The 22,566-nt window shown below is 43.3% G+C and overlaps 1 protein-coding gene across 1 annotated transcript in view; it reads left to right on the top strand.

Moving 5' to 3' along the window:
- The first annotated feature begins 837 nt into the window (after positions 1 to 837).
- kif26a (kinesin family member 26A) overlaps positions 838 to 22,566 on the top strand; it is a 66,481-nt gene continuing 44,752 nt past the window's right edge. The window contains exons 1-2 of the mRNA XM_022750418.1: positions 838 to 922; positions 1,167 to 1,385. Of these exons, the coding sequence (XP_022606139.1) occupies positions 860 to 922; positions 1,167 to 1,385 (282 nt within the window). The 5' untranslated portion in view covers positions 838 to 859. The remainder of the gene's footprint in view (positions 923 to 1,166; positions 1,386 to 22,566) is intronic.

The following is a 22,566-nucleotide window of genomic DNA, read 5'->3' as shown; positions in this document are numbered from 1 at the left end:
ATTCTATTCTATTCTATTCTAGATAAATCAATAATTTCCTGAAAATGTCATGGAGTGCACTGAGTTTTCTTGTAGTGGTATTTGTTTGATGGTCACCAAGAAGAGACCTACTCACCTTTTAACCCACGAAACCTACAAACACGTGTAGTGCAGCCAAACTCTGTTCAAACCCAGTGAACTTTAATTTCTAGTGGAGATCCCAAAGTTCAGTATTTCAGGCTGAATTTTGGGGAATGTGCATTAGATGTTGCACAAGCCATCTAGAATATTTCCATTTGATAGAATGGTGCAGCCGTAAAAACGTGGAATTTAAATATTTCTCTCGGTGTAAGAGAAATATCCTTTAGCTTCAGTGAACATCTGGAAAAGCTGATGCTTGATGTACATGTTACTGTCAGACTGTGGAATAAGGTGATTTTTCCAGCTACTTAAGAGGAAAAATGCAGGAAGGTGTGTTTTTGGGGGTTTAAATGATGTAGACCACTCTATCTGCGTCCGCTACACCACGCATTGAGACTGGTCCATGGCATAATAACAGCTCATATAGTCCCGCCACCCTGCGCAAGAAAGTTTTCTTCAGCCCTCCCATTCCTGTTGTAACACCGCCTCCTGCGCACCGCTGAGAAGTCTCCTGTACCAAAACTCCTCCGCTGCGGGGAAACTTGAAGCACACACTCACCAGTTGTCTTCGATCAGCAGCTACTGGTCCAGCACAATCTGACAGATGACTGGTAACCTTCAGTCAGGTCTTCAGTCCAGCCTATGGCTCTGCCTCGCGTTTCTCAGCGGCAAAAGCTCTGAGTGTGGAGTTTCACGAAGACGTTCTCCTGAAGGTGTAGCCTAACCTTGATCTGGGAGAATGAGCTTATTTGGGGGCAGCTCAGCTCCTGATGGAAGGGACCCTAGCAACCGCATGTTCACTGTAAGTGTGTCACTGCACATGATTGAGTGTAAAAGGTGATTTTCTTCTGCTCGTGCGAGTTTCCACTTAACAAAAAAAAAAAAACTGCATCTCTGTGGCGCACTCTTGAACAGGTGCTCTTTACTCAAACGGGTTGTCAGGCACAAACAAACAGTTTCACTATCACTCTTGTGTGCATTGGAGGTATGACTTGTTCCTTTTCTTACAACAAAGTAGTTAACTTAACTTTTTCCTTATGCTGAAGGTGGAGGGATGTCCGAGTGGAGAGTCTCCGGTAACCCCCAGGAAAAGACTCCACTCTGCGGAGGACCCGCGGTGCAGCAGCCGGCCTCCTCCTGAGGGCGCCGGGTCGGTTTCCATCTCCGAGTCGGAGGAGAAAGGAGGCTTCTGCCAGCAATGTCAGAAGAAAGTCACAGAGCTGAAGAAGCAAGCGCTAGCCCTGGCTGACCAAAACTCACTGAAGGTTGGTGAAATCATCTTTTAGGCCAGTTTCTTTGTTAAAGTCCAACCTTTTTTGTGCATTCATTAACCCCTTAAAGTTTGAAGTAATGCAATCACATGGTTTGCTTTTTTATAGTATTTTTAATTAAACATAGGCACGCTAGGTTTAGTCTACATGTCACCAAGTTACAGTTACTGTTGTAAATACAGAGTAAAGGAGAAGTCTGGCATCACCTCTGGCAGCAGCCTCTCAGTGTGAGCTGCTGTAACATTTCTGTAGAGCTGCTTGTGTCTTTTCTCTTTTCTTGCTCACCTGCACCTGCTCTTAACATTGATCTATCCATTTATAATCTATGGGGAATGAAATAAGATCCACTTGATTGTTTTTAATTCTACTAAGAAACCTCTCACCATCCACTTGTAAAGTTGTTTATTTCTATACTTGACTTCAAATGCTGGCCTTGGATGTGAAAATGGAAGCTTTTGAGACTTTGAAAGTGGCCCATTGTTTGGCTAAACAATGCTTATCTCTTTATTTTGCTGTTGGGTGTGGGGGGTCGAGGGGTTTGAAATGAGCGAGCTGCTCACGTTGGAGACTGAGGAGGAAGTGAAGTCCCAGTCGACCTTCGCTGTGCATTGAAAGTGTTCCTGTATGGCTGCTCCCACAATTCCCACCACTGTTAAATATAGGCCCTGAGACTGCTGTTGTTGTGGCGGGCTGGGTTTGCCCTCGGGTCGGTTCTCCTTTGTTGTCCCGTTTTTAGAGAGCGAGTCTCAACGTCAGATTGGATTACAGCTCTTTAAGGTTCACCCCTAAATCCCACAGCACCTGATGTTCATACGGGAACAGGTATACAAGGGACAAGGGGGCATTTCTGAAGCACCTGGGCTCTCTGTTTGAGACATCTGTATGTGTGGTCTAATCTTTGTTCTGAGCAGATCAGATCTATATTCAGGTATCAGGTAAGTCCACCCCGTAAACACATTAAGCCTACCCCTAACTGCCATTATCTGCCATGGGAACTGACCTCCCCTTTTTAGTGTGGGACCCTCCAGCAGTACTTTGTGGCCTTCACCAGGTGCTCTGTGTTGTAGAAAGAGATGAGAGCTGCCCCCCTTTTTTCCCCTATTTTGCACTTGTTGATGGCTAAATTGGGCCTTAATTCCGGGGTGGCAAACAGTGATGGCAAGGTGCTGTTATTGTACCAGGGTTATGGTATGGGCTACTCCAGCTGAAGGATAATAAAGCCATTGTCTTTGTGAGTTTGAGCTGCTCACCTGTTGGGCTTCATAAGATGGATGCGGTTATGGATGATCGCTTTCAAATTGCTTCCTCCATGGAGGGAATAAGGTCAGCGGGGCGACTCAGGTGGCCTGCTGGTGTGTCTGGGATCACACTACCTGCAAGGGGTTCGCCAAATGTTGTGTCTGCGATTGTCATGGGAAAAAATTACGAGAGTGGAGACTGTTTACCCGAGGTCGCACTTCCCCGCCCTCCCCATCCGCCTGGCTTTTTTTTTTTATGAAGAGGAAGTCGGCTTGGTCCCCAGACATCCCTCTCCCCCCTCACCCTGCCTGTGGACTTATTGTTTGAATACAGTAGTAGTAGCGAGTAGATAAAAATTCAGGGAAAACTGTTTGGGTAGAGTGAATGTGCTTTCATACATGAAGCCTACTAGAGGGAAAGTTCACTGTTCACACACACACTGAAATCTCCCAGACAGCTTTTGTGTTTTCCTGTTTGGGTCTAAAGGAACCTGCTTACAGTGTGTCCTGCAAAAAATTTGGGGAAGTAAAGGCCCTTTCCCTCCACACTGTGGTTCAGTACAGCCCACCAGAGGGGTAAGTGGACAATGGCAGCAATGTAATGAAGTTTTTGCACAGAAACGACAGGGACAGCATTAAAAAACCTTTTTCTTTATGCATCCACCACATCCACTGGCAGCAATTAAATATTTCCATGCTTTCTGCTCTCTCAAGCCTGCCTCATTTCAAGAGCAACAGTGGTGTGTGACAACTTTTAAAAACTATTTGAACTGCTCGTACGACTACATTGCCCTTTATACATGTAATTTGCAATGGTTTTCTAACTAGAAATATTTAATGACATTGTGTTAAAGGGCTCAACCTCAAATTAACTTTCCTGAAATTATGTCCTTGAGCTACCATCCTTAAGTTTCAGCCGCTTTAGCACATTTTATGTCATTCAGACAGCAGATGATTAAAAAAACCCTGGGAAAAATGCCCTTTTCTAAAAGGACAGACAGAAACAACAGAGACATTGACAACCCCCAGACTTGATCTAATCAAGGGAATTCACCTTCTGAATTTGCATAATTAAAACCTATAGTAAGGAATGACTTCAATAGTGGATAACAGACAGTCTGGATTCAATAATTGTAGACTACGCTTAATGTGGCAGGACACAGCGGCTAGGGGAGGTTTGATATAAAGAAAGACGATCGCTTAAATCTCAGCTTCAAAGTAACCAATTAGCTCCTTACTGTAATCAGAGCCTCTGTCAATCCAGACAGATAGGGTCATGCAGCTGGATTAAATCCACCCTTAGCTCAGTAATGTAAACTCTCAGTCTCTTTTTGTAAGTCTGTAAGGGATACTTCATATTTTGGTCATGTGTGTTAATGAGATGTGTTTTTTTTGTGCCTGTGTCATCAACCATCTCATGAAAAAGTTAAAAGAGTGTCAGTGACAACAATAGACTATTAGGTTTGTATAGAGCCAGTAGCCTGGGGTTATTGTGACCTGCAAGGACTATAATTCCTCACCCGTGGCCAGGCTGAAGCAGTTTAGACCCCTCAGTCACAATTTAGACAGAGGCCCTGTCACTTGATACCTTTTTTTTTTAAAGAGAGTAACTTTAATTGTATTCACTGAACCACAACAGAGTTGACATTCATGGAGAATGGGAGCCAAAAAAAACTGGATTATGTTGATGAAATATGCATGGAGGTGCATCATTGCTCAGGTTTAAGGAATCCTTGAATAAAAATTTGGAAGATGGCAAAACTGCTACGGAAAATACACTAGTTCCCTGTCTTGCTGAGAGAGAGAGATGAGAAGACTGACACCATTCACTTGTCTGTACAGTAAATATGTAGCTAGAGCCAGCAACTGGTCAGCTAAGCTTAAAGACTGGAGAGGGAAAGTGCTAGCTTGTCAACTAGCTACTGCAAGGCGTCAAATAAAATGATTTTTTTTAAAACTAGGAGTAGTTTGACATTTTATTAAAACATTTCTTCACGTTGTTGTCTGTTTAATCAGTACCAACAAAATCTAAGCGTAAAAGACATGTGTTACCATGGGTTATTGCCAGGCTATTTCTCGTTTAGGCACAGTCTCTTCACCACAGGCTAGCTGTTCTCAGTTTTTGTGCCAAGCTAAGCTAACAGACTGCTGGTTTCCTAATTAGCATACAGGCACGAGAGTGGTGTCAATCTAATTGTCTAACTCAGGGCAAGAAAATGAACAACTGTTCTTTTAAGATAGCAGCTAAGAATACTTAGTGATTGTTGCTCTTAAAGGCTAAAATATAAAGCTAAAGGTTGAAACGGAAATAATTAAAATCTTTTGAATTGTCAAGCCAGCGTCTTAGAGGAGATACACAGGGGTTTGGTATATTGCAGAGACGACAGGTCAATGATAAAGGCTGCAGTGCTAATAAATACTGAAGCCAATGAATATAAAAGCAGTTTTTGGTGCTTGTGAGCTCCACTAGTACACTGACTGATTAACAGAGAATGTCCTGCAGGAAAGATCTGGATTAAGTTGAGCTGTTTGAGGTTGAGGTCAGTTGCAGCCAGACCTCACCTTTCTGATGACCTTTGCCCTCGGGAAATGAAGAAACTGAATTTAGTACCACAAGCTAATCAGGCCACAATAGGCATACCAGTATAATGAAGTTAAATCTTGGTTTAAAGGGAGTGAGCAAACCATCAGCTAATCCGAAGACTGTGCACTGCTGATATATGCACAGTGTGACCAAGGCTATTATGGATGGTGTGTATGAGTGTGACTATGAATGTGGCTGCAGGAATTAGTTTGTACCATGAGGTCTTTTGCCAGTTTTTTTTTCATGTTGAATTCATAAATTATGGGAACAGTAATTTTCTCACATGGCTCATTTGGATTCATGTTTGATTTGTTTCTGCTTTGTTCCTCATTTGACCCTTGATCCACTCAAAATGCAGAGTTGTTAATGAATTCATGTAAGTGCTTCAAATCATGTTTTGTTTCCCCATGCCCTGAAGAAAGGAAATTAATCAACCTTATAATGCAACTAGTGTTTCCGGGCCAAGGACTCAGTGAGATGAGTCTGAGTTTGTTTGACTTTGTTTTGTATCTAAAAAAACACCTATTTTTACACAGGCATTTGTGTGTCTGAACATGAGTCTCATGTAATAACTTCATGTTGCTTGCCTTTTGCCCATTTTCTTAATTCTTGCCTCCATCCCTCTTTGCCCAGTTATGGATTTGTATAACTCTCACAGAAAAAGTGGGGCAGAGTGTTTGGTTGCCATGGCCAAGGAGCCAGCAGGAACATTGCTTTGTTGATTATAGTACCGTGCATAGACGAGTGTGTATTTACAAGTCAATGTAAGAGAAATGTTTGAGGAGAGACGGGGAAGAAGTGGGTGATGGTGAATGGCTGCAGATGTACCTACCTGGCAACTGTTTTCAGGCCATTCGGAGGGTGTGTTACCTCTTTGTTGACTGACCTTTGACCTTTCTGTCAGTTCTCCCAGTCTTTATAGTGGGCTAGGGTTTCAGGGGGCTGACCTGGGCAGGAACAGGTGTACGCTGCCAGGTCCGCTGCAGGAGGGCAGTCGACAGCAGAGTGACTGGCAGACGGATGAAGGGGAGGACAGAAAAAAAGACTGTGTGAAAAACCCCTCCGGTTGTGAAACTTGAGCTAACGTAGAGTTAAAACAGAGCATGACCGTATTATTCTACTCACCTCTAAGCACCTGAGCCCCAGAGGCTCTGTGTGATATGTGTGTGTGTTCTCCATGCCTGTGTGTCTGCTCAGCAGTGCGTGCACTCCAGAGAGGCTGGGAGGAGATGAGAGACGAGACAGGAGAATACAGGAGACTCTGGGCTGAGCCGTCCCCTCGTTTCATCCCCGCATGCAGTGTGACTTCTGCTTTATGGCATGTGGCTGTATTAAACCACAGAGCAATAATCTGGTGTCAAGTGGTGCAGAGACCACAGACATCAGTCATGGTGCTATCGTGCTGTACTATATCTGTGAGCCTCGGCAGCATGCAGCTACTTACAATTACTGTTGCTGAACGTAAATAATTTCTTGGAACACAGTGAAGTGTGTCCACCATTTAGCACCAAGTATTCAAAACTGTCAGGTCCTGAAAGCTGGCAGTCGAGTTCTGGATTTGAAAATCTTGCCAGTTTTAGGTCTTGACCATGCTCCTTGTGTTAAGATAACATTAAAATTTTGAGTGTTTTGGCATCTTTTGTTGAATGAAAATGGGTTTATAAAAAACATGTTCATACTTCTTGAAGTAACATTAAAAAAAAAAGATGTTTGGTATTGCTTGCAAAACCCAGGTATCATATGGAAACATTTCAATTTCCAACTCTACTTACTTTACTCACAGTGGTACAGAACAAAAAGCACTGTCGGATCAGTTCACTTTTTGGAAGTTGCCTTGGAATAAAATATTTTTCCTTCATTTCCTTTATTTTCCAGCCTTTATATCCACCTGTGAGCTGCACAGTGCAGCCTTAGTCCTTTAAATGTGGACAGTGGAACAACCCTGTCAGTAGTTAAGGGAGCGTAAATAGTTTCTCATTCACTTTCCTGCCTCCAGATTTTCACAGCTGGTCCTGCATTTCAAAGCACTTTCACTGACCAGAAACCCTTCTTTCTAACCTTCAGGCAACTGTGGAATGAAGGCCACATCTTCACAGTGTCTGCTGCAGTTTCATTTTACATCTTTAATTTGGTGAGCTGAAAGTGAATTGACCGCAATTGTTGCTGCCCAGTCCGCTACTTATCGCAATTGCAAAGGTAAATTGCCAAGAAGCAGAGTGCAGGAAATGGGTTAAGGGTGTGCAGATGCAGGGGCTGATGGAAAATGAGCTGCAGTGTGGCTGATGCTCATCGCCTTTCACTGGGAGGAGAGTGAAGGAATCTGTTGGAGAAGGTTAAGGAATAACTGCCATTCCTTATGCCTGCACTGTCCTCCTGGCTGCTCAGAGGAGTGGATCCACAGCGGGCAAGATTAAACAGGAGCTGACTGAGGCTCCAAAGCAGATGCCCATTCACACACACACACACACACACTGTACATAAACAGGCATACAGCATACAGGTAAAGTCATGCTTGAGCTCAGACACGCACACAGACATATGCACAGAGTTTACCTGAATCTGTCCTCTTCTGGCCATCTGGCTCATTCTGGTGGAGCTGCATGCCACTGTAATGTCTACAGAGAGCCGTCCAGATGTTCCCTCAGTTACCTGTCAAGGTGAGCAGAGGATTTACTCTAAAGGCTGCAACGCCACTCTGTTTCAAACAAGTCAAATATGTAAAGTCAGTCTATTGTCCTTATCAGCTCTGCAGTGAAGAAGTTCAATCGAACTCTGTTACTTAGGAGACCAACTGCGCCTTAATGATCTGATGAGAAAGCAGTTATATTTTACCAGAGGCCATGAAGCTCCATGCTTGGTAGAGTGTCTTTTCTTTTCTTACATCTCTGTAAATGTTGGCCTGACGTGACCTGTTGCATTTAAAAATAGATGTATTCTTAACAAAGAAATCATAGCACAAAATTGTGATCAAAAAAACTGTTATGAATCTTTCTTTATCATAAATACTGATAAAATCTCACTTTTCTTTGGCTTTTGGGAAATAGTTCAATTTTTTTTTAATATGAAGCTACAACCACAGTTAGCTTCTCAGCATAAGGAGGAAACAGCTAGCCAACACATTGTTCTTAAGATCATTAATGAATGGATATCTCATTTGTTTAATCTGTTCAAAAACCAACTACTGGTTATGATTTTAATGGGTTAACTTTAGAGGTGCTAGCAGGTGTTTTCTTCTTTACTGGTGGACAGAGCAAAGCTAGCTGTTTCCGGTCTTTACACTTAGCTAAGCTAACCGTCTCCTAGCCATAGCTTCATGTATAATAGAAGGATATGAGAGTGGTAGATTCTCTTCTGCACTAACTCTTGGCAAGAAAGCAAGTAAATGCATTTCCCCAAATATAAATCTATTTATTTGGCTAACATGCTTGCTAGCATTGCACAAATTTGATATAAGTGGACATTTTGAACTATAGTGAAATAATGTACCTGTTTATAGCTGGTCGCAGGTATATATTTACTGAGTATACTAATTCAGACATGTCTCAGTCAGGAGCGGATCTGGTTTTGTTTTATTAGAGATCATTTTGACATAACTCTTTGAATTAAAGCAGCAGGTAATGCTGAGATTTTGACAACACCTATATTCTTTAGCTGTTTCTCATTGTTTTTGTATTTGAAGAATGATTGCCATGCATAATAGGACTTGTCTGAATGGGTTTGCTGCTGTTTGGTGAAGGATCATGTGTTACAATGAGCCAGACTGAAATGAAACAATGGATCTGCAGTCTGGGCTGACAGGGCGATGTGTTACAGCACAGCACAGATCTGCAGAGCATGAGAACAGAGCAACAAAGGCACAAATGTCAATGTGCAAAGAACACAAATGCACCAAGAAGTGTAACCACTGGGAATTAATCAGTTTGACTTGTTAATTTGGGGTGAGCTGCTCATGTGTGTGATCGTGAGTATGTATGTTTGTTTTACGCTTTGTTGGGGCTCCTACTGCTTGGCTCCATATGTCATGGTGAAGTGAGACATGCACGATCCGGGCAGACTACACTCCATTATTGAGTCTGATTCAGAGTATTGGAAAAACATAGTTGTTGAGATAAATTTTCAAGACGGTACACAGACACTGAGCAGCACTGAGTTAGAGGTAATCTCCTGCTGGCTCCATAAAACGCATTCAATTGACAGCAGGCCTTGTGGTAGCAGACAAATCGCCTGGCTTATAGCAATGTGCTGAAAGAACATGCCAGCGCTGTGTATCCTTGCCAAGATGGATATGCAGACAGCAAACTCCAGGCTGTTTGGGCGTGGCTCCCTTGCTCATAGCAAACAGCGGATCAGTGGAGTATGGTGCCTAAGTTGGACTTGACATTGCCATTGTTTGTTTTCCTCTTTGGCAGATGTAAATGGAGCTTCTACTTCTCACCTGCCAGTTCAGGGTGCTGCCAGTATTTGGCAATATTTACTCTCAGAGAGTGCATTGAGTGTGGTCTGGAGAAGCAGGTTCATAAAATCTGTGATAAATGTTTACATGGAATGAGCAAAGCCTTTTCTGGACAGCTATTGTCAAAGCGCCAGGAGCAAGGCACTCAGAGAATTTGTTTTAGCAGGAATTGTAATTTTTTTCTTACTCACACTAAGTGAAATAAACTCAAAGATGACGGATTATACACAGTGTTTTTGCATGCAGTTGAAGGCCTTGTGGCAGAAGACAAAATGTTTAATTATGAGGCACAGGACTGGGACTAGCTGAAATTAATTTCACAATATTAATGAGAATATTGCTATAAATTACAATAGAGGAAATTAATCAAAAATCATGGACAGAATGATCAAATTAGTGTTTTACTCTCAGGCATTACTAAAAAAATCTTCATGTGTCAAGCAAAATCTTAAATTCTGCATTAACAGATTTTCTGGCCACTTGGGGGCTGTGCAATCACTGAAATATTATCACCTAATGAAGTTGTTGTGGTGGATGCGAACAGTTGCCTATTTATAAATCAAGCAGTCATAGAACAATATTAGCATTCATCCAAAACAGTGAAGCTGTGGGCTGTTAAAAAAATGAGCTGAAAGATGCTAAAAAAAACTTTTTTTTTTTTAATTTTGTTAATTTCAGTACAATAACTGGTCACCCTTGTACCTTTAGTAAATTCAAAGTTCACTGTTGTCTGTGGAATCCTCAAAGGCAGGGTGATACACTCTTTAACACATTATAATTACATTATAATTATAAAAATCCTAAAAAATGACATATTTGTTTGGAACTACTGAATATTTCATTCAAACGGGGCCATTCATTCCCAGAGAAGTTCCTCAGTGGCCAACAGTAGCAAACTGTGTCTGTGCAGCTGCTGTGCTTTCATGTCATATCTCTATATATGTGTCTGGGTGGCAGTATGCATGCATCTCTGTGTGATTCTATTTGTGTTTGTGTAATAGTAGATGGATTGTGATGGGTTGTTTTGTGATTGGTAGATGGCATGTGTTAACTCGTCATACTGGGCTCCCCAGCTATGCGTTGGGCTATCCTTTATTGTCAGGAGCTCATTCAGATACGTATATAGTGCTCCATAAATCCTGCCGCAGCGTGAAAATGCCAGTCAAAGTTCACGCTGCTCATGTTCATTTCATGCTTGAGTGTCCAGCTCCGTGAGCGAGGATGAGTGTGTGTATTGATGATGTGTGAATGTGCGTGTAAGTACTAGAGGAAAAGAAAGAGATGAAGCACTTTCAGAGTCCCTCCATCCTTTCCACTTTGCTGCAGAAGTCATCCATCTTTCTGAACTTAACTGCTACCAATTTATGATTGCATTATTACAGACAGTGTTTTATCTTCATCTTCCAGCACACAGGCCTGGTGGTGGTCTGGTTAATGGAGAAGGTGATGGAGAAGGTGACTGGCCAGTGCCATTACTGTGGTACTTGGTGGGCTTAGCTTTAGGGTGAATATAATGAAAATGCGATCTCTCTTTAACTCTGATTTTAGCCCTACTGGCTCGCTTGCAGATGGTTATGTGCTCATATGAGGGTATAACATGTCTCTGATCATACTACTAAATTACATGACACTATACGCAGTTATTACCTTAATTATGTCCCTGTTTTCGTTTATATAAATAAATATCTGAAACGTCTGATTTGTGCCAAAGCTTGTATCCCTCCTGACAGAAGGAGCACAAGGAAGGAGGGGGAAAGTTTTCTTTTCAGCGTGCGTATTTCTTTCATTATTGAATGACTTGACTTAGCAATTTGCCTGCTGACATTTTAAAGGAACTAGCGTAGCAAAGCATTCTAGGAAATGGCAGGAAGTTGCTTTTATTTCCATAGAAAGCCATGTGTCTGGATTTCTCAATAGGTGGAACACTGAAAAGGTCAGCCTCAGCTGTATGGATTTTCATAATGAATTTTCACCAGAAAAAGTCAATCGAGCTACAGTAGCAGTGTTTCTTGTCTATGATTGGTGAAGCCTTTTTTTCCTCAACAAACTGGTACACTTTTGGGAAAATGTTTGAGTAGCTTCCAAAGCATCAAAGGCCAAAATAAATAGTGTTTTTTGCTACTTTAGTAGTGCTTGAAGTGACTGTTTCATAAAATCTTGGATATATTTTCACCCTTTCTTGGCTACAGTATTGTTAGACACGCTTTCAAGCACTTGTACTTGACAGCCTCCCTTTATATTTTCTGTCTCATCCCATGATTTGTACAGATACGCAGCACAAGAGTGATCGAGATAAGTGAGAAAGCGGCAACATCGCCCCTCACATTTGTAAAATCTCCTCGAAAAAGTGTCAGATGGTGCCCCTGAACTTTTACAAACAGCGACCAAGTAAAGAAAGAACACTGTTAGTTGTACGTGTTATTTACGTCCACGTGTGCTCTGTTACAGTAAAAACATGTCCTTTGGAGGTCACAGGCATTCCCGATTTCATCCAAATTTGGATGATTATATTTATATTCGGATCAGCAGAAAGGTGCTGTCGTGAGAAATGATGCCATCTTGAGCTCGTCAGTACTCCTGCTGGATGGAGCAAACCAACCCCCCGTCTCTCTCCCATGTACCTACTCCCATTAATAGATCCGTCCTTTATGCTTCCCCTCTTGTTACTGCCGCTCTATTTTATGATGTCACTCTCTCTGCTGAAGAGCTCTGGGCTGTTTTATCTCCTTCGTGTGTGTCGGGCACTTAAACTTAAACCTCTCTGTTTACGAGTCCCAAACTGCCTCTCCATCCTCTGCGTTTGCTGCCTAGTATCAGTTCAGCACCGGCCTATAAAAGCTGAGCCATCCTCGCTGTTCTGGGAACCCGCTGTTGGGCCTCACAGTGCAGACCCCCAGCTAAGCACTAACTCCCATGCTGGGTGTGAGAAACAAACCTGTGAGAGAGTGTGTGATGGACAAGTGCGTGTGTGTGTGTATATGTACACAGGTTTATTCATGGCATTATGGCTTTGCTGTATGCTCAGTTAAACTTTTTAGTTTTGTGAGATGTTGACAGCAGCTTTGCACCCTAATTGCTGCTCTCTGGCCCTAATTGAATGTGGTTATGTTGCCTTTCCATTTCACTTTTGTTCAGAGCTGCTTTCAGTGAGCATTTTGTTCCTACATGCTGATGTGTTTTTCTGAAATTGTCATCATTAATGTGATGTGTTTTAGGTATTTGTTTGCCACAGGCTGTTTGGCAGCAGCTTCACCCCTGGTGCTTCTCTCAGATTGTAGCTGCTGTTTACTGCTCTAAATTTATGCATCAAACAAAAACATAGCTGGAATGCCTTTGAACGTGTCTGTGCAACGCGGAAATGCTCACCTCCCTCAGATGCCCGGTGAACAGGAGGGAAACTCTCGGGGAGCACACCTGCGTCTTTGGCCTTGGTGAATTCCTGCACAGCTTTACTGTTCCGAGCAGGAGTGGACGCTCTTGTTGTGTTCACTCCTTTCACCCTTTGCTGTGTCCAGTGGACCCCCCCCCCAACCCCTTTATGTCATTCAAGAGCCAAAACTTACAAAACCAGGGTCATTCTCAAATGTCCACTGCAAGTCCAGACAACAGGCAGGCTGTAAAACTATTATGTAGTCAAGCTTAAATGTGCGGTTTTATTCACACACAATGTTTTACAGGTTGTGTCAGCTTTAGTTTGACGTTAGAGCGATGCGTTGTTGGTTTCCAGGGGAGGCGTTGGTCATATGACCTTTGGCTTGAGTTCAGCTGTTGAGAAATAATTCATGTGATCAACAGCTTTAATCAGTTTCTTCTTGTAAACTTTATTTGACAAACAAACATTAGTTTAACTCTTCAGTAATTAATACAGAAACTTTGATTTTCTCCTCTCTTTTTTCTTTTTCATGTGCTGCCCCTGAACTCTCTGCGCCTGACCCCAAACACAGGTAAACACATTTCCACACATATTTATTCACTTTCTGTAAAACATGTCCTTCCTTTTTGTGAGCATTTCTCCACAAACATGTTTTGACCGCTGTCGCACGGTCATTGCCACATCCATGTAGCGGGAAGTTCTATCCATCCTTTGACCTCTTGGCCTCCCCTCGTCCCACACTGGGCGTTTATGTCTTCATCTCTTTGTGAGCGAGGGGCTGCTTTGGCTGCAGTCACCAATGGAGGGGTGAAACCGGGGCACACTTGAACTCCTACAGAAGCGGTCACTGGAGACCGCGTTTGAACTGCATTTGACCCGTCAGACTATACCTGTATCTCTTCTATGCTTTTTCTCTGTCTCTTAAACACACTCACGAGCATACATGCACACAGCGTACATATTTGTTGGCTGTTTTTGCCAGAGCTTGGTTTCCCATACTGGAAAGCAGTTTCAGAAAGTGATTCCTGCTCAAGTTGTTAAGTTATAGAGGGTGCTGTAAAAGCCCTACAGTAGCCATTGAAAGTCATGGTGGCGCTGTGGGGATGGAGGGTTTGAGGCTCCTGCAGCAGCTGAACAATGCTTAATTAGCTCATAAACAAAGGCTAGTGGGGGATCAGAGAGGGCAATCAAAGTGTCCTGCTCCTTTGTAGCTTCTCTCACCATCAACAAAGCTTCTCTAATGGCCCCGTCACTCCACTTGTTGTGTCTCACCGTGGTGTGCTTCCTGACAACATAAAAGGCTCACATTCCAAAAGAGGCTCGAACGAGAGACGCTACCAATCCACACCTCCCTTGGCCTTCAAAGCAACCCCCCCCCACCTCTGATGCCAGCGCCGCTCCCCACCCCGCCCTTCCTCTCTCTCTACTAGATATTGACATTGCTCCCCCGCTCACCTCCCCAGTGTATGTTTGGGTCCCCGTGGCGACCACCCCAGCTTTCATCTCGCCTCTTTCAGGCCCTATGTCTGTGACTTTCGTGGTCTGTTTTATTGCGTTCCTTTGTGCGACGCTGTGCTGGCACACTGCTGGGAGCCTCTGAGGAAATGCTCCACTCACAGAAGACCGTGCCAGTCTGTGGAAAGGTTATTCAAGCTTGGCGTGAAGACAGGTGTGTGCGCAGTGTGTTGAGTGTGTCAGGTGCGTCTGCGTGCGTGCCTGTGCGTCACAGTGGCTTGGTGTCCGTGTTTGTACTAGACGGCTAGCGTGTTATTTTTTGTATGTTTGGACACGAGGCCCTCAAAAGAAAACAGACATCCACTGCCACACGAGCACAGCCCGGCAGCAGGTCGGAGGCAATCTCTGCTTGTTTGTGCGACTGTGTTATCATCTCCTGTTTCCTGTCAAAACAGGAAAAGACAGGGGCGAAAATGGAGGCTAGGAAAGTGCTGCCTTGATGTGTGTTGGCTGGAGGTCCAGCTCTGCCTGACAGTGACCCTCCTGGCCAGGAAAAACAGACCCGTTCAGGGCGTAACCCACAGCGGGATCCTTCATGGTGTTATTTTTATCACTTTCACAAAGCACAGCGAGGAATGCTTTTCCCAGCTGTTGACACAGGTCTGGGTCATTTTTGTCTCCAAAACAGTGCAGCAGAGGAGAGAGGAAGACGTCCCATCTGCCCGTGTCCCTTTGGCTGGCAACCTCACATGATTGTAGTCTCTGTTTAGGAAGGGAAATCCTTTTTGACATTTTGTTAATCATGAAAGCGAGACACTCCTTTTCTTTGGATGATCCCTAGACCTCCATCACAATACCTTTTCCGTCAGGCTGGAGTTGTCATGTGATTTTATCCATCCATCACACGTATTTGTTAATTCTTCGCAACAGGATGGCACACACACACACACACACACACACACACACACACACACACACACACACACACACACACACACACAGAGACCTTTTATGGGGGTGCAACTGCAACTGCATTCCAGACAGTAGAGTCAGCTATCAGTGTGGTTCAGGCGGTGGATTACTGCTGATGGCATGGCAGGTAAAAGCCCCGGCGTCTGCTGTGATATGGCTAAATGAGAAGGCACGGACAGGCGTGCTGCACAAACAGCTGATTAGGGAACCAGCTAATTATTGACTGGTGAAAAATGATAAGCATCTCCTGCCTTGCTCTGCTCAGGGAGTCACTGTGTAAAACTGAGAATTGCTCTTGTGGAATTCCAGGAGTTTGAAGGCAGAGCTAAGTTTGGCTGTTTATGGGGTCTCTAAAAAAGAAAGCGCTGCTTGCACAAGAATGCTATTGTTAGATTGACCAGATTGCACCAAGCAGGCTTTTCTGTTTTCCCAACAATTTGTAGTGTACACTGAGGCCTGAGTAACCACAACCTTTATTTATGTTACACAAAGAGCAATAGACCACTACCACGAAGTTTGACCTTATGCTGATGGAGATTTATTTGATATGTGATATTTGATGAGTAACTGAACACGAGACCGGGCAGGTAAATATCAGTGTTAGCTCCTTCAGCACGTAACGTCATGACCAGCAGCAGTGGTCTGCGCCTTTGCCTGTGACCCAGATTAAGATGTGGCGTGTGCTCGCCGACTGGGGTCGATGTCATCAGCGGGGAGGTCGGAGTTCATTTGTCTTGCCTGACAGACCTTCAGGTGGTGTTCCAGTGCTCTGGCACAAGGCCACACCGGTGCTGACCTCCATGAGTTGCGCAATTAGTTACCCTTTGACCCCACAATCCCACAATAAAACCTTGAGCACGGACTGGGCATGCTTCTGCATCCCAAGTCCGACTTTACATATCACTCTATATTTCTGTGTGTGTGTGTGTGTGTGTGCGTGCGTGCGTGCGTGCGTGCGTGCGTGCGTGTGTGTGTGCGTGCCTGCGTGTGTGTGTGTGTGTGTTTGCAGATGAAAAACACATTGATGTAGCATGTGATTCAGTCTGACATGATGTAATATCTCTAAAGTCCTTTGTGTTGTTTCAAATTAACAACACAAAGAGATTGGAGCCATGCATACAAATTTGCACACTCATCTTAATGATATATCTGGCTGCTTTCCATTCTCCACTCATAAATACATGAAAGATCCATTAGTCTGCTGCACACTGTACAGCTCTTCTCTCCTTAACTGACTGTTGTCATTTAACTGCCTTTAACTGTGTGTTTCTCCGTGTGCTCTTAAGAGCAGTTAAAGCGCATCACTCAAGGCTTATGCAGAAAGACAGACTCAGATGAATGCCACCATATCCTTGAGCCAAAATTATAAATCTCATTGCAGACTCAAGCTTTCTACTTTCACTTTGTTTGACATATTCTGTCTTTGCCTTGGCTCTGAACACGCAATTCAGCTGTGAAACCTGCAGATTCCTTCTATTTCTCCTGCAATTGCATGTTTTTCCACCAAGCTGAGTCCCTCAGCTCTAACTGAGTTCTGCTGTGTTGTGACATTTCATATGAGCAGACAGAAAGCCCCTGAAGAATGTTGAGAAGCACAATTCAAAACCAGAACTCAGAACTCAACAAAGCTGCCAACCTCTCCAAGGTTATCTCTTCACTCTGCAAAGTGAAGTGACAGCGTCATTGTCCTTGTACTCCCATGTCGGTGTCCCTGGCATGAAAATACAGTCAGTTTTGTAACTTTCTGTGTTCCCTGTTTTGTAATTGGTTGTGCAGAGAAAAAAGGCTAAATTGACAGTCTCCATCAGTTAGCCGCTGTCTCGCTGATTTGTCCGACCTCTTAGTCATGTAGAGGCTCGTTCAAACAGGTGGATAACTTACAAAGCCTTCACTAATTACCCTGCTTTCTCCTGTGTCTGCTGGAATGTGTCTGAGCATTACTTCTAGCTGCGTAACTGTAGGAAAACAATATCGATCTGTCGGGCTGTCATTTGGCCACTGTGTTGGTCCACCACTTTGGTCCACAGTGAACAATCTCAACTATTCCCACAGGGTGAATCCTATTGGTTTTGCTGGAGCCTTGACTTTTACTATAGCGCCACCAGCAGGTTGAGATTTTAGGCTTATTGGCTTTTAGTGAAATACAGACGGGTGACGAATAAAGGAAAGACCTGAAAAATGAGTGGTGAAACAGGATGACAGTGTCCCTATCCATAGGGCACGAGGGGTCACTGAATGGTTTAATGAGAATGAAAATGACGTGAATCACATGCTATGGCCTTCACAGTCACCAGCCCTCAACCCAGTCTGATTTTGGAGCAACATGTTAGACACCATCATCAAAACACGCTAAATGAGGGAATATATTTTAGAATCCAGACACTTGTAGAATCAATGCCATGGAGCATTGAAGCTTAGCACCTTACTAAGACACTTAATTTGTCATGTATCTCAACAAACTATTGTATGGATTAACATTTGTGCAGACATTCATGGTTCCCAGACGATGTATGCTAGTGACCTCAGTGATGCCTTAACTTCTCATCTAGCACCACCAGCAGGCTAAAACTTGGCTGCTGTTTGGTTTATGACCACATGCCTGAAACTAGTTATATTCCCATCAGCCTTGGCTTTATTTTGCATTTTGCATTGAATAACAAATATTAGCATGGTAAACATTAAACATTGTCGTTATGAGCATGTTAGCATGCCGAAGTTAGCATTTATCTCAAAGTGTCACTGTGCCTAAAAACAGCCTCACATAGCTGCTAGCATGGCTAACGGATATGTGTTTCATTTAAGTTTAAAGCAACTCAAAACATTATGAAATAAAGCAGAATAAAATGTTATATAACTATATATTTTTCACATGAACTATTAAAGTGAAAAGTGAATATGATATAGGAAAACACAATCTGGCTTTCATCCCAACCAATCCTCACCAGCTCATTTGAATATTAATTGAAATGGTTGCAGTTGCTTTGTGTTGTGGGCCAAAAGGCCATTTGCAGGATGTTATTGTTCCTAAAAGACAAAGTGGCAAAATGTGCATGTGAAAAAATTTTGATAAGCCAAGCATTTTGTAGGATAGTGAATGAAAATCCTTCAGACTCACTAAGTGGATTAGTGTGCGCTATTCTTCACCGAGATGGTTCAGCCTACTTCCTTATCTCACTGAGATTCGATAGAATGTGTCTAGACATCTCAATTAGCAAGAAAAAAACAAAAATTTTACTGGATACTGGTTAGCGCTTATCTCAGTTTGTTTTTCTTTCAGTACTCTCACCAGCGTTCACTGTCTAGTTCTCATAAACAGACAACAGTTTTCCATTAATACAACCCTCCCCGGCTAAAAGCCCTGGGCTGATGTTTAAATGTCTATTATTAGTGATAATTGTGTTCTCTGAGAAGTCATTGGCATGGTAATGACATCTTTCATGATAAATTAGTATTCCCCCCTCTCTCTGCTGTACCTACACTAGGCTGTTGCACCAGACTGATTCCGCTGCTCGCAACTCTGCTGCTCCATTGTTCTGCCGACACGCAGCAGCTTTGTGAGACACAAAGCGTGTCAGTCTCTGAGATAATGCTCTGCAGACTGGGAGTGGATGGGACAGAGACGCTCCGCACGGCTCACCTTGGCTCAGGATGATTCGTGCCCCAGCGTATGAACACAGTTAAGAAGCCAAAGCGGCGCGGGGGCGGCGGGGCGGGCGGGGGGGGTAACCTTTAGCTCGTTTTATAGTCCCTCCAGTTTTTGTGTTGCTAATCAGTTAGCCTGTTGCTCACATAATCCCACTGACACATGGGCCGATAAGTGAAAATTGAGATATCTGCCAAATAAAAAAGTGTCATGCTCAACAATAACCATTTACTGTGCCTCATTATGCATTGTGGCTTCTCCTCACGTACTGAATCTATACAGTCACTCCATGAGGAGAGAGCGAGAGAGAGGGAGAGTCTCTCCAGCAGCAACAGAAAACTTGAATATTTATCCATATGGCAGCTTGCCAGTATAATTACTGTCCCATCCTTTCCAAGGGGAAAGTGGAGGGAAATAATTGTTGTAGGATACTCAACATTTCACCTTGTCATCACTTTTATACCACTTTATTTTCATGACTGGGAGTAGGTGAGGCTTTATATTTTCACCCTAAGTGTCTGGGATGAAATATTTCAATAAGCACATAAAATGAGGCAAATTTAGACCCTGTACATCCATATGTTGCTCTATAACTCCACTGCACGGCACGAAAAACAATTTAAATGTTGATCTAAAAATGATTAATTCTAATCATGTTGTTGCTGTGTGGAGAGATTATTTTCCAGTATAGGATCTGGAGGATGTTGATGAAGACACCACATGCAATTACTTCTGTTTGAGCATGAGTAACTCCCTTTGCATTTTTCTTCGATAATTAACCATTTTTTGTGTAAACTTGAATGTCACACTTTTCCTTCCGTGTGACTGAGGGAGTCCTGCGATGGAGATTAGTCACCGTAAGCTTTAGCAGCAGTTTGTTGTCTCTCTAAATAAACTGCAGAACACAGGGAGTGCTCTGTGTCTTGTTCATAAACGTTGAACAAACTACAGTGAATGCAGCTCTCTCAGTGTGACGGTTCAGACAGAGGAGAAGCAGGTGGCTGTCATCACTGCGTACAGACTGAAAATAATGGGTTTGAATACAAGTGAAGAAGTGGTTTGGGCTGTTGGAAGGAACTATTGTATCAGGATTCGCTGCTCTGCATTGAGTGTTTTAGAGTGGGCTCTTGGACAAAAATAGATCTCTCAACGGGCTCCAGTGGAGAGTCGGGAGTGCCGAATAATGTTTCAGTTTCACACTGCACACTAATGAGGACTTTGCAAATGCATGGAACAGAGTTAAAATTTTAATTCTGACCACAAATGCTCAGTGTCAGTTTTAAAGCGGTCATATTTTATAAATGTGCATTTATTTATTTATTTATTTTTTGCAAAATAGGAAATCCAGAGGAAAGGACCAAGTATTCTCTTTATTAGTTGTGTGCTCTGAGAGTGTGTCAGACAATTTTTAATCCTCTTCTCTGCTCTTCAGCCTCCCTTCCCTCACCCCACCTTTTCCTCCCTCCTCGTGTCCTTGCTTTCACCTGCAGTTTACAGCAACACCTGGCTGCTGCCTTTCCAGCTTGCCTGTTGAATTTTTCATTATGTACTCATTTTGGTTCGCTTCCACAGCCGAGCCTAGTTGGGGAAAAAGAGAAACTACCTTGAGAGCATCTCGCAGCCAAAAATCAGCCATTCTAATTAGAAGTGCACAATTGCTGGCGCAAGTTTACATAAACACAATCCACTGTGTCCCCGGTGAGGACAGCATAGCAAGCAGCCCTGCTGCTGCCTGACTTGCTCCACAGCAGCCATGGGCAGGGAAGTGGAAAATATTTGAAGAGGAGAAAAAATAGTTTCATCCCTCCAGTTTATACGGTGATGCAGTTGAGCATTACTTCTTTTCACTAATGAGAAAACTTTGGAGGGACGGCTCATGTTGCTCTGTCTGTGCGGTTTGTTTTATCTCCCAAATCAGCCTCTTATTGAGTTGAAGTACTGATCATTCACCAACACATGCCTAATGAAGCTGTCTTGTTAAAGTCTCTCACTGGTGAGTCCTGCCCGGACCTCCCAACACTCTGACCCCGGCCAAAGCTGATGAAAGCTTGACGGATCTGGGGCTAAGACAGTGAAGGCTGCCTCAGTCCACAGAGGAGAGAGAGAAAGAGAGAGAGATGTTGGAAAGGAGGGGGGAGAGGGAGAATGAAGTCTGTCCAAACAGTCTGAAAGGGGCTTGTTTTCTTTATGTGCGTGAGTGAACAGGAAAAGGTAATTAACTGGCCAAGTGGCGAAAGGCTGGAGTGATGGATGGGTGTGGTGTAAAGAGACAGCCACACACACACACACACACACACACACACACACACACACACACACACACACACACACACACACACAAACACACACGTGTGCATTTCACCCATTTCTCACTCCCTCATGTAAAGCCTGGCTTCGTGAGCCTTTTTATGTAATTACACTTTTATAAAAACATATATGTGATTCTCACTCCTCCTGCAGTAAGATGAGCTAACAGCACTCACACACTGATAAATGGGTCGACCATATGGAGTGGTGACACATCATTATATGAGGTCATTAATGGTTTCAGGTTGGTTCGGCAAAGACTCATGAGTGATTACAACTGACTCTATCTGTGTTTAACCTGAGGGTCAGCAGGATCTATGACCATTTTATTTTTGATGGACAGTGACATCTGTTTTTTTATGGATGACGAGAAGCTGTCGGCTGCAGTGTAGCGTACAATGAGCTGTATCACTGTGCTGGTAAGCCCAAAACAAAAATATGTCACACCAGATCTTATCATGAAAAAGGTCTCGACTGTATTTTGAAGTGTGTCCCGACTGCAGGCTGTGTTTGCTCGACCCTGTAATCGTTCATCAGAGGATGTGTCACGGTGATATTCTGGACAGGTGGTGCTATCGTGTGTTGGAAATGTCACTAAGAGGTACAGCCTATTTGCATTTTCTGTCAGCAGTTCACTGACAGTTTAAGGGAGGAAAGGGCTAAATCACAGAGGGCAGACGGACTGACATCTGTCTCTGTGAGCTCCTCATGAGCAGATGCGCGACGCAGGGAGACTTGGCTGTTCATTCAAGGGAATACTGATGCAAACATCTGATGCCCTTCTTTAAACAAGGTAATCGTCTGTTTGATCTAGGTAAAGGGAAGTTTGTTCACTGAAATGTGCTGTTGACATTTTAAGTAAGCAGTTTGTCTTCAAGATAGTTGCAGAATTCGGTAATGCTGTGTTATCTCTCTGGGAAAAATGTAATATTACAAACCATTTTTTTGCAGTCAGAGCCACAAAGATGTAACATTGAACATTCAGTACTGTTTGTTGGTGTTTTGGCTTCGTTCAACCATCAGGTTTGCTTGCAATTTACAGAGGTTGGTGAGTTTAAAATACACAAACTCACAGGAGAGTCACAGCGAGACAGCAGCCCAGGAAAAAGCAAGAGCAGAATCGATTTTGCAAGCATATCTCTCACAAAAG

The sequence above is a fragment of the Seriola dumerili genome, unplaced genomic scaffold, assembly GCF_002260705.1.
Source record: "Seriola dumerili isolate Sdu_G_001 unplaced genomic scaffold, Sdu_1.0 BDQW01000149.1, whole genome shotgun sequence".
NCBI classification, from domain to species: domain Eukaryota; kingdom Metazoa; phylum Chordata; class Actinopteri; order Carangiformes; family Carangidae; genus Seriola; species Seriola dumerili.
The sequence above is the reverse complement of the archived record's forward strand: the minus strand, read 5'-3'. Positions and strand labels throughout refer to the sequence as shown.